General features: G+C 48.9%; 1 protein-coding gene across 3 annotated transcripts; it reads right to left on the bottom strand.

Annotated features, from left to right (window-relative positions):
* LOC115546742 (bromodomain-containing protein 8) lies at positions 1-12,915 on the bottom strand. Of its 3 annotated transcripts, none has more exons than XM_030360467.1 (20): positions 12,629-12,915; positions 12,069-12,165; positions 11,796-11,865; positions 11,536-11,585; positions 11,189-11,311; positions 10,253-10,333; positions 9,804-9,868; positions 9,038-9,192; positions 8,434-8,631; positions 8,221-8,314; positions 7,654-7,803; positions 6,883-7,058; positions 5,801-6,233; positions 5,610-5,653; positions 5,095-5,411; positions 3,367-3,459; positions 3,208-3,276; positions 2,229-2,553; positions 1,998-2,042; positions 1-1,578 (listed from the first exon to the last, which is right to left on the bottom strand). In XM_030360467.1, exons 1-20 carry the CDS (start codon positions 12,645-12,647, stop codon positions 1,519-1,521), a joined length of 2,664 nt encoding a protein of 887 aa, XP_030216327.1. In that variant the 5' UTR covers positions 12,648-12,915; the 3' UTR covers positions 1-1,518. The 3 variants fall into 3 exon arrangements, with proteins under 3 accessions (XP_030216327.1, XP_030216326.1, XP_030216328.1); XM_030360466.1 differs by having other exon boundaries at positions 8,407-8,631; XM_030360468.1 differs by lacking the exon at positions 12,629-12,915 and adding an exon at positions 12,280-12,543 and having other exon boundaries at positions 8,407-8,631.

A 12,915-nucleotide genomic window follows, 5' to 3' on the forward strand; every position in this document is an offset into this window, starting at 1 on the left:
TTTGGGTCCAATGAGTTTATTACATTATAAATCATTACACAACAGTCACACATGTAGCAAAACTATACACAGTCAAAAATACACATAAACACAGGGGATCTAGATGTTATTGTCAATTTCACTGTATTTGTATCTTATTTATAATTGCACACACGCTTTATGGACATGGTTTAACTTTAATTAAAGTTAGAACATTGTTTGTGCATGTGAGGACTCACACAATTTTAGTCGCACTGGGAAGGTAACACAATAATACCATGTTACAGCTGGCAATCACACAGTTGCTCAATGAAAAACATATAAACATACCACCATCCTATACTAAGATGGTGGTATGTCCTTCCAACACAGGGGTCAAAACCATCAGGCCAAGCCCAGTGTTTTACGGGCTGCAGACTGCTATATTTCTTGTTTTCGACGCCCCTGGTAGTTATTTCGCCCCCCTGGGAGTCTAAACCAACAGCCTGGCAGTCATAATAAAACGTAAACAATTTAAATACTTATTTTCAGTATATTATGTACTGTCACGGTAACAATACAATCAGATGAAGACCACAAATGCAATAGTCAAAACATACATGTTTATAAACGGAAATGGAAGAAGCATAGGACAGTATGGTTAGAAATGGGAGATATATCATGTTTTTCTCTGCTTCTAAGATTAAACGCGGCGTCTTTGTTGACTGTTGATGGAACCAACGCGGCAGCACTGCCACTAGGGGAGAGGTTCATCTTAAGAATCCAGTTATCTGTTGATAATATTGGTATACTGGCTGCACACACACACACAGACACACACACATACACAAGCAGAGTTTCAGCCCGTAAATCTATCTAGGTAGAACATGAAAACACGGTCTTGTATAACACTAGTATTACTCAGTATTTGCAGTTGTAGTAGTAGTAGTACTATAAGTGGTATCACAGATGCAAGGTAGTTAGGCAGTCTTTAGTAAGAATTAATGTTGTTAATCATCTTTTTTAACATCCCATAATACTCGCTTACTCCACATATCAGACTTCAGTGCTGTGATGCGCCTTTTTTATGAAATGTATTCGGGTTAACTTGTCAATCACGAAAATATTGTGTGCATTAGTGATAGAATCAAACAGTATCAGACCCACATGCGCACAACACACATTGATAAAAACATTGACTTATTCTTTACCAAACTAGAAGTGTAAAAGTGTTCCCAGATAATTAACTGAAATTATCTTTGGCATTCGGGCATTAGTAATCACATCATTTTTCTTCTGTTAGTCAAGTCACTGCAGGAGAATATTACTGTAAGTCTACATAAATGTGAAGGGGGGCTGTGGTTAGTGTTGTATAAGTAGGCTGTGACCTTTGTGTGCCCTAACTGTTAAAGTAGAAATGCTTTTCATGAGCTCAATTAGCCTTTCACGACAGTAACAGTTTTCATCAAACCCTGTTTTGTGCTGATATGGAAAACCGATGCAACTAAATGGATGAAAATCAACATGTAATTCAGTCCAGGGACCAACGAATGCAAGTAGTCATTTCTTCATCTTGAGGTCTGCTTCAATGGCACAGCGGCGCCCCCTAGTGCCCCCATCCTGTACATTCACGCGCACACACACACACACACACACACACACACACACACACACACACACACACACACACACACACACACAGGACACTGCTTCAGGCTAAGACTAACATTTGCATAGTGAGTTGATTGACGACTCTTTAATAAAGTAATAACTAACTAAATAAGTAGCTAATATTTGGGGGAAATTAAATCACTGTTTTTCACTGTTACTAGTCACCAACTTGTTACGTAATCAACTTTGCAAGAAGAAAATATTACACACCATTACCCATTAGTTCACGATACAATAGCTGATGAACATGCATGCGTTTGTGCCTACATGAACAAGCATGCGTTTGTGCCTACATGTGTAGGCTGCGTTATTATGTAAACAAAAAGATGTCTGGCACAGATGTAAGGATGTACTGAGTGGGCACTTACAAAGAGAGACAGCAGGAAGGCAGGGGAGGCCATCGTCACACAATCCTGGAGAGAGAGAGGGAGAGAAAGAGCAAGGGATTGAGAGAGATAGAAAGATGGAGAGAGGGGGAAAGAAAGAAGGGGCGACAATGGCAGATAAAGGACTTAATCTAGACACATCAGTTCTAGATTATCGACCAACCCTTAGAGCAGCACGCCTACTCTCTTTCACCCCCCCCCCCCCCCACTCACCTTATCCGTGGCATGGTCCTGCCTCCTCGCCTGCGTTCCCTCTTGGCTCCTCCCCCCACCGGCCCCGCCCCCTCCCCTCTTGGCCCCTCCCCCAGCAGCGGCGGCCTCCGCGGCGGTCTGCATGATGAGCTGCGTGGCGAGGAACTGCTGGACGTGCTCGAGCACGTCGCGCTGCATGTCCAGCGCCATGAGGAACACGTCGTGGTCCAGGCTGTTGTACATGACGGCGTTGTGGAACATCAGCATCATGTCCCGCTGGAACTCGGCCGTGCTGCGCACCGCGCCCGCCTCGATGTTCCTCTTGATGGTGGACAGGTCCATCGGCCTGGCCGGGAGGTCGCACACACACACACACACATGCACACACGCACGCACGCCGGACGCATGCACGCACACACACGCACACACGGCGGACGCACGGCGGATGCACGCACACACACGCACACACACACACACGCACACACACACACACACACAATCAATATATGTAAAGCTTTTTTTGAGTTTGCATATAAGGTATTCATAAGAAAAACCCATACACAATCTAAATACGGTACAATAGACACTGACAGATTTTCGGATTAGTACGGATCAGCAAGTCAACGGATTTACATTTTGGCGCATTTAGCAGACGCTTTCATCAAAAGCGACTTAACGCACACATTCACAGACCGACGGTGGAGTCAACCGCAGGGCTACAGCCAGCTCGTCAGCACTAAGGGTTAGGTGTGTTGCGCGGGGACACCTCGACACTCAGCTAGGAGGAGCCGGGGATCGAACGAGCAACCTTCCGGTCACAGGTAAACCCGCTCCACCTCCTGAGCTAAGCCAACTCTACGAAAGTCTTGATGTTTATGAGATTAACCAAAGAATGAGATACTAGTCCATTAGAGTCCATAGATCAGAGCGAGTCGTTCTTAAGCAATGGCTAACGCTGACTCTATAGCTAGGGCTAATCCCACTGAATGTGAATATGTACCTGTGCACGATACCATGGTATCCAGGTGCAATGTCATCCGTGACTGGCTGAAGGAACACATTGGCAAACCTACAGGTGAAAGGAAAATGTAAACGACTGAAAAGGAAACTATGATGAGCTTGATTGGATGGTTAGAATGTAAGATGGAAGAATACTGACCTGTGATTCGCCGCTGCGCGCCACACCAACATGATGGCTTTCTTCCAGATCTTCTGAGCTTGTATTGCCTCCAGGTCCTCGCTGCACATAGAGCTGTAAAGGGGTGTGCCAAGATATACACAGTGAGTAAGAGGAAATGTGTCTTTTCTATGAGACACTGTGTGTTTCTATGAGAAACTGTGAGTTTTGAATGATAAAGAGTTTGTTTCTATGAGAAAATGTGTGTTTCTATGAGAAAGAGTGTGTATCTCTACGTGAGAAATTGTGTTTTATGGCGAAGCCAACTCAAAAGCGAGAATACGATACCTCAAGGGGGGCCTAGCTTAAGCTTCAATCTACCCAGGGAATGCGTGTATTAGAATGTGTGTGTGCAAGTATGTGAGCCTACAGAGAATTCAGTTGAATAAAGGTCAGGGTCAAGTATAGTCCTCACTAGTCCATGTGTGTGTATGCCTGAGTGTGTGTGTGTGTGTGTGTGTGTGTGTGTGTGTGTGTGTGTGTGTGTGTGTGTGTGTGTGTGTGTGTGTGTGTGTGTGTGTGTGTGTGTGTGTGTGTGCGTGTGCGTGTGCGTGTGTGTGTGTGTGTGTATCTGAGCCTGTGGAGATGTCAGTTCAAGAGTCAAGGCCCTCCCAAGTATAGTCCTCACACATAGTTTCTCTGACTCAAATCACATCACACAGTTTCTCCTATCACTGCTACGCTTACGACCCTCAACCCTTCCTCTCTTTCCCCTCCACTGACAGCACCCTGATAGCAACACGTATCTCAGAATGTCTGGCAGACATCAGCACTTGGATGATTGCCCATCCCCTGAAGCTTAACCTCGACAAGACTGAGCTCCTCCTTGTGTCAGGGAAAGACTGACCTCACATGGACTTATTGATCACTGTCGTTGACATTGCGCTATCTCCAACACCAACCGCGAGGAACCTCCATGTGTGTTGATCCTTCAGATTTGCTCTCTACAACATCCGCAGGTTCAATCCCTTCCTCACGGAGGAAGCAGCTCAGCTCTTGTACGGGCCTACAAGGCGGTACACGGATGTGCCCCTGCCTACCTCCAAGAGTTAGTCAGACGCCACACCCCAGCTCGAGCGCTCCACTCGACTACCTCAGCTGGACGCCTTGCACCGCCGTCGTTAAGAGGCACAACAAAGGTAGCACAACAAAGTCACAACTCTTCTCCGTTTTGGCACCGCAATGGTGGAATGAGCTCCCTGCCGATTTCAGGACTGCAGAGTCGCGAAGCAGCTTCCGCAAGAGACTCAGGACTCACTTGTTCAGAGTTCACCTGGACTCTGCATAGCCTCCTTACCCCCCACCTCCACTCCTTCCTTTCTCTCCTAAAAACACCCCTCTTACGCACTTTTTATATGTTTGTGTGTCCTGGCACTTAAAAGTAGTACTTAGCATTTTGTAGCATCTTATCCTAGCTATCTTTGTTGTGCGCGGTGATTGGGTTAACATAGCAATTGTTAGTGCTTGGCCCTTGGTCCTATGAACATCCTTACTGTACCGACAGCGATATATTATTGTTTCTCTTTCTAGTGTAAGTCGATTTGGATAAAAGCATCTGTTAAATACCCTAAATGTAAAATGTAAATGTGGATGTAAATGTGTGTGTGTGTGTGTGTGTGTGTGTGTGTGTGTGTGTGTGTGTGTGTGTGTGTGTGTGTGTGTGTGTGTGTGTGTGTGTGTGTGTGTGTGTGTGTGTGTGATCAGACTCACAACTGGGAGGAGGCGGGGCTGCTGGGCGTGGAGGAGGCGGTGGCGTGGAGCTGCAGGGAAGAGGAGGCGGTGTGCATGCTGGAGCCGTCCTCGCTGCCGCTGGCCGGGGGCTCCATCTCCCCCTCCCCCTCCCCCTCCCCCTCCCCCTCAGACAGGAAGCCGCCGCCGCCCCCCTCCCCCTCCTCCTCCTCCCCCTCCCCCCGGCAGGCCTCGTACCCCTGCTGGGTGGCGGTGATGATGCGCTCCGACGCACCCCTCTCTTCACCGCCCTTCGTGGTCCCTCCTTCCTCCCTCCTCTCCTCCTCCTTCCTCTTCTCCTGGGGGGGGGGGGGGAAGAAACAATCCCCATTGGAGTTAAGATCGCATTGCTGCAGATAGTTCAGCAATAAACTCAACACTATCATCATCATCATCCTCTCCACCATCCTCATCATCCTCATCATCCTCGTCATCATCACCATCATCATCCTCATCCTCATCACCACAGCTCTGGCCCCAGTGGGAGGTGTGTGTACCTTGCGGTGTCTTTCTGTCAGTGGGCTATCTTCTAATAGTGAGTCTGCCGGGACAGTAGATGAATCATAAGAAGGGAGATGGTTACGCATAGTGCCCAGGCGGCGGGCCACACTACACCACATCTTATGCAAAAGCAGAGACAATTCAGCAGACGGCAGAGGCCCCCCCGCCCCCCCTGCGGCCCTCGTACCTCCGTGAGGACCGTCGCAGCCTTCCCGCTCGGCCACGGAGAAGTCGGACGCGGATGAGGCGGGCTTCGGCCGTAGAGGCGTTCTGGTCAGGAGGGGTTCAGGACGCGAGGAGGAGGAGGAGGAGGAGGAGGAGGAGGAGCTGGAGGGAGGAGGAGGAGGAGGAGGAGGAGGGGGAAGACCTCCGCCTTGGTACATGGGGAGGAAGCGGCGGTGGTGTTGTACCCCCAGCGCGTCTGTCCTGGCCCCCGTCGGACCTCCATGGCGGGACGGGGGGGCGGCGGTGTCGCCGCGCCCAGACCCGGGCGGGGGGTCCTGGGGTTTGAACGGGCCGGGCCCCCAGCAGCTCCCCACCAGGGCGTGGCCCCCCTCCTCACACAGCGACAGGGCGGCCTCCACCGCCGCCGCGTCCAGCACCTCCGGGTGCTCCACCGTCTGGGGGGAGGAGCCACCGTCAGGGGGGAGGAGCCACCGTCAGGGGGGAGGAGCCACCGTCAGGGGCAAGGCTTCCTGTTACCTGCTTCCTAGCTAGGGGCCTTGGTTACATTGGGAATTCTGAAGGTTGTTGGTTCTATCTAGGACTCTAAAGGCCTGTCTAGGAACCATGGTTATATTTAGGACTCTATAAGTCCTGTCTAGGAACCTTTGTTATATCTAGGACTCTTAAACTGCTTTCTAGCAGCCTTGGCATAAGGTTTCATTTTTTTTTTTTGTTAAGGTTCTTTCTTTATTTCTTATCTAGGTCAATAGTCGGGTTTATTTGACCGTAATCCCAGTTGTAGTATTAAAGGGCTTCCCAGGCTCCCATTTGACACCCCTCACCCCTGCCCCTCTAAAAGGCAGGAACGTACCTCAGACCTGCTCTGTGAAAGGTTGGCATGAATCAGTGTTTGATCTTAACCAGGAAGTACGCATGGGCTGTTGGAAAAATTGATGATGCCAGCTTTGGCACGACAGGTAGCCCCGGTAACGGTAAACATAAGCATCATCATAGCTAACGAGGCTGGCCTGACGTAACAAATGAACCACAGCAGAGTCTCTGGTGGCAGGTCCCTCCTCTAGTGTCTCGTGTGAAGGTCATCACCTTCTCCTCTATGATGGCGATGATGTCGCCCACTGTCTTCAGGTCCAGCTCGTCCCCCATGTAGGACCCGCCCACCTCCTCCTCTTCCTCCTCCTCCTCCTCCTCCATCTCCTGACTCACCACCGGGCCCCCGAACACATGCTGGTACCCATAGGGCCCCACGACCGCCAAACCACCTGCAGGACGCCAGGCAGGTTAAATGGTTAAAGACTGTTTCATTTGTGAACCAAGTACAGCCTCTATTGGCGTAGCTCTGCTGTCATGGTGCCGGATATAGTGTTTTTTATGGAAGGCAGTGAGGACCAGGCCCGCTGCTCCCCATACGCAGAGTACTCAGAGTGCGTGGGGCACCAAGTACCTGAGGGGGCACCAAAAGGTTTGTAAAAAAAAAAGACATTATTGAATTAAAAAAATATGTAAATTAGTTATGAAGAGGCCCACCGTTGTTTGTTCTTAATTGTATAACCCATCACTCAATTTCGGCAAATTAGATGTTTTTACCTAATATATAAAAAGGGGCTCCCCCCCCCCCCCCCGCTCGCGTAGGGCACCGAAACGGCCAGCAGCGGCCCTGGTGAGCACAGTAGGGTGGCTTTGGTGATTGACCTCTAGCCTAACACCAATGGCTGCAGCATGCCCTGTAGTCATCTGACAGCAAGAGGCCCACAGCCCTGACCTGCTCCTTAACGACGAGCAACATAACTCCCTGTCGGATGAAAGCCTCTGCCTGAGTTACCCAGCAGGGGGTCGTTAGGTGGACAGGAAGCAGACCTGCGTTGGTTAGGACAGCGGGGTCCACAGGAAGTGGGTTGCCGGCATGGTGGGTTGCCATGGAGACCGAATCAGGAGCAGGCATGAAGCTGGGCGGAACAGAGGCCTGGCTGGGAGCGCATTCCAGGAGACGAGAGAGGGTGGGAGCGCCTAGGAGGGAGGCACGCGTTCACACACACACACGCACACGCACACACACACACATACAAACACACGCAGGCACACACACGCACGGATGCATATTTAGCAGCGCACACTCACACATGACACATAACCCAGTGTTGGCGAAGCACTTATTCAGGAATTCCTTTCTCCTGCCACTTACCACCTCATTTAATACTACCTTAACCCAGCCTGTATAGACCAGAACGACTAGATAGTTATCATCTATATATTCATCGTTAAATTACCTCATTATTCTATATATTATTATCGTTTCATAATTGCATTACTATAAACTCAGCAGACTATTAAATACAGACATGGAGCTGGTAGGAGTGCCTGGTGTCCTGAGTGGATAGGTCTGCGCCTGAGAGGCCCTGTACGGCTCAGACTGCCAATACCTACCTGTTGCCTGGGAGCCAGGTGGCGGGGGCGGGGGCGGGGCCAGCTGCAGGTCATGTGACCCCGTGACATGACCAGACGGCTCTCCCTCCCCAACCTTAAGACAGGAACACATTACATTCAAATTTTGTTGTTTTTTTTCTTTTTTCCAATAGGCTCTCTTTTGCTCCATTTTTTTTTTTTCCGCACCCGCAAACTATGCACATGCAGGCCTACCGGTCTGGGGTTTCCGGGTAGAGCACTGCCTTTCTTCAGCAGCTCAGAGAGCAGAGGGGAGGGGGGCGGGGTCGTCCTCTGGCCCAGCGGTTTCCTCAGAAGGGAATCTTCCAGGAGCACGGCCTGGCAGACATCTCCGTTGCTGGGCAGAGAAGACTCATAGGTCATGGTGGGCGGGAACCCGGGGGACACTAGGACCTACGGGAGGACAGGCAGGAAGCGGGTTGGCACGCGGGTCAGGTAGTCACAGTGAATATTGTTTTATCTAATGATTCTTCTATCATTAACATCGCCATTATATTTGACTGACCACAGTTTATTTTTTTTTAGTGAACTAAGCCTGTCCCTAATATAACGTCATATTAACAAATTTGGCAGACACTCTTAAACAAGGCCGACTATGAATTGTCAGGCAATTCAGATACAAGTCAATAAGAACCGGCAACGTTTGAGGCTGAGTTGTCATAATCTGGAGGCTGGGGTGGCCTCCCCCTTGAACACTCAAGCCACATAACTGCTCCTGAATGACATGCATCTGACTTCACAAAGTCCCTTGGGATGAAAGTGTGAAGACGTAATATCCTCTTTGAACGGACAGACTCACACTCCTGATGGGGCTGGGCTGGCCCTCAACGGTCAGGGCTCCATGGGGGGGCCCGTCGCTGGCGGGAGGCTCCAGGCTAGGGGAGGGGCCCTCTTGAGGACAGAGGGCCACAGTGCTGGCCCCTCTCCTCACTGCAGTCTTGGCCGTCTGACGAGCTGTCCACAGGGAGCCGTTACTTCGGCAAGTATCATCAGTAGTGTGTGTCAAATACGACTGCGTCACGGTCAAACAGACAGAGTTTACGTTGGGGTGTGATGTGAGGCAACATGTCTTCAATACCAAACGTTAGTCTTCCACCCACTGACTAGCCCGCATGGAGCATTCACAAGTTATTTGCCCGGGTTTCGAACTATTACTGCTGCACCTTAGTGCCTTTATTCCAATTAAAGGTGGCGACAGTAGCACAGGAGGTAGGGCGGGTTGACTCGTCATCGAGAAGGTGGCTAGTTCGATCCCCGGCTCCTCCTAGATGAGTGTCGAGGTGTCCCTGAGCAAGACACCTCACCCTGACTGCTCCTGATGAGCTGGCTGTCGCCCTGCATGGTTGACTCCGCCGTCGGTGTGTGAATGAATGGATGTAAAGCGACAGCAAAAGTAAATGTAGAGGTTTAGTTTGCATTCTGTGTTATACTGTTCACCCATTTTGGTCCCTTGGGTGTAGATGGTCTTATTTAAAGGAAAAGTCTAATGTTTCATGGTTTGTCTACGTCTGTACGTCTTCTCGTATGGACGCTGGTTGTGAGAACAGTGAAGAACGGCCATGTACCCTGATAGGAAGCGTCCGTGCTCTTCCTCTTCTCCTCTGCTTCCTCCTCCGTCTGTTTCCTCTTCCTGTAACGAGACACCATCTTTCTATTTGTAATGTCTGATGCTGTCCACTGAGCTTAAAGGGGACATATTATACCACCAGGTGTGAGTGTGATTAGCCTTACAAGCCGTTTCGAAAATCTGCCCCTAAAGACATCACTAGTGGGCGTGTCCACCTAGATCTGTGCTGGATAGATCAGTCTACCAGCCTACCCAGTGGACTGGAGTAAACGTTGCTCATCTATCCAGCACAGATCTAGGTGGACACGCCCACTAGTGATGTCATATGGGGCAGATTTTCGAAACGGCTTGTAAGGCTACACCTGGTGATATAATATGTCCCCTTTAAAGAAACAGGGATAACTGTGTTTTTCTGTGTATTAAGACAGACAACATGTTGTTTCTTACTCAGCGATCTCTCCCCACACCTCATCCACTCTGCAGTCAAGGTGTCCGGCGTGGATCAGCTGTGCCTCCTGTTTAAGCTTTCTGCAGATCGGAAAGACACATCTCCTGTTACTGTGGCTCAACTGACCTTGATGCTGTGGTTCAAAGGATGGTCATGGAGTCCTGACCTCCTCCACAAAACAGTGCCCTGTTTACTAGTAGGATTTAGTAGGAAGCAAATTGTGTGGTGTATTTACCTGAGACTCTACTGTAGCTGAGACTCTACTGTACCTGAGCCTCTACTGTAACTGACTCTACTGCACCTGAGCCTCTACTGTACCTGACTCTACTGTAGAAGAGACTCTACTGATCTGAGTCTCTACTGTACCTCAGATTCTACTGTACCTAAGACTCTTCTGACATGAGACTCTACTGACCTGAGACTCTACTGACCTGAGCCTCTACTGTACCTTAGCCTCTACTGTAGGTGAGACTCTACTGTACCTAATACTCTACTGACATGAGACTTTACTGTAGAAGATACACTACTGTACCTCAGACTCTACTGACCTGAGCCTGTACTGTACCTGAGACTCTACTGTACCTGAGACTCTACTGTACCTCAGACTCTACTGACCTGAGCCTGTACTGTACCTGAGACTCTACTGTACCTCAGACTCTACTGACCTGAGCCTGTACAGTAGCTGAGACTCTACTGTACCTCAGACTCTACTGACCTGAGCCTGTACTGTAGCTGAGACTCTACTGTACCTCAAGACTCTACTGTACCTCAGACTCTACTGTACCTGAGACTCTATTGACCTGAGACTATACTGTACCTCAGACTCTACTGACCTGAGCCTGTACAGTAGCTGAGACTCTACTGTACCTCAAGACTCTACTGTACCTCAGACTCTACTGTACCTGGGACTCTATTGACCTGAGACTCTACTGTACCTGTGCTCCTCCTGCGTCTCCCTGATCAGCCTCTTCAGCTCGTCGATGCGCTCGGCGGTGAGTCGGCGCACGATCACGTCCTCCACCGTCTCCACCACTTCTCCTCGCTCCCCGCGTTTCCGTCTGAGGAAGCAAGAGGCCAACGATGGAAACAATCACATCCTCCCTTGCTGTACCTTTTAATTCTTTGAACTAGTTCCAGGTCCGATGAGAAAACAGACTCATTATAGTTGGATATTTTGATGTTGCATGGCAAGCAAGTAAATAAGTGTTGCTTTAACCCAGCCATGGTCTGTTTACCTTTTTCTTTAAATGAAAACTTCAAAATAAAAGTGGGCTATACTTACTTTGGGGCTTCTGTCGATTCTAAGAGCTCTGAGTACTGGGAGGCACAGTGCTGTGGAAATAAAGGAGATATAGTTGTCTATTGCTATTTATTATAACATATAATAACAAGGATAAGGTGCAGGTTGCCATGGCTTCTTGAATACATTACATACAGTAGTGTTATGTAACAGTCGGTCCTGCTGCAGTGAATATATAGGGTTTGACATACTGTTTTTGAACAGTGTTGTTGGTTCTGACAAATCAAATCCAGTAGGCCTACCTTTTGAGAGAACCAGTCCGGAGGTCTCCCCGGTTCTGCAAACGGTTTTATGGCCCGACTCACAGACACCCTGTGCAGGTATAAATCCATTGAAAAAAATGTCAGAAGTATTCAAACCTATTTATAATAATATATGCCTCAGTCACTGCAACTAAGCTTTTACCGATCGGTGTATGACATCGAATGCACTTCTAAAATGATGGTATATTTGTTCTTGCATTGATAGTTGGAGTAGCATTAGGATGTATAGCAATGTTCCAGTGGGACTTGTACCAGTTTTGGTCTCCGCTCTTCATGACAGAGGTGGCCAGACACAGCTTCTCCCTGAGGGACCAGGGCTCCGTGGGCGCCGCGGTCATCATCTTGTGTTCTGTTCATCATAAACAAAACATGCACACAAATCAATGAGCGGTTTATTTCTGCGATCTGCGGTTTACGGTTTAGGACATGAATCGATACGTACCATATTATAAGGTTGACTTACTGTGATCTAGTGTTGCTAAACTGTTAGCTAAGTCTCAACTATTGGGTAATAACGAAGATGATCGAATAAAGCCCGTTTTAGTAGCATTAGCTTTAGCACCAAGTACAAAGCATTTGATTCATGTCGCTGAGTAAAGGGCGATTACTACTCGGCTATTTACGTCGTATGATAGACACACACACGCACACGCACAGTCCGTCGTACAGAATACGGCTCATGATGACAGCAACACAGATGCCTGGTGTCTCTTTTTGGCGAGAACTTGGCAAAGCAAAGACGGGGGGGTTCAACCATCAACCATCCGGATTGCAATCATCGTTTTGTATTTCTGCATTTGAATCTTACTTACTTCCAAGCCCGCTCGCCATCTTCGTATCATCATCATCACTCCGACCTCCCACCACTCATCCTCGCAGGCAGATATATATTCACCCCCAAAAGTAAATTCACGTTTGCATATTTATTAGTAAGCGATGCATCGCATTGAATAATGTAACATGCAACAGGGGCTACATGATGTCAGATGGGAGTCGGAACACCGTTGCAAGTGATACGTCCTTGTTGTTTTTTGTCTTCCCACATGGAAATCCCGGCTCATCTGCACACACACACAAATACACACACACACACACACAC

This window comes from Gadus morhua, chromosome 7, assembly GCF_902167405.1.
Source record: "Gadus morhua chromosome 7, gadMor3.0, whole genome shotgun sequence".
In the NCBI taxonomy this organism is placed as follows: domain Eukaryota; kingdom Metazoa; phylum Chordata; class Actinopteri; order Gadiformes; family Gadidae; genus Gadus; species Gadus morhua.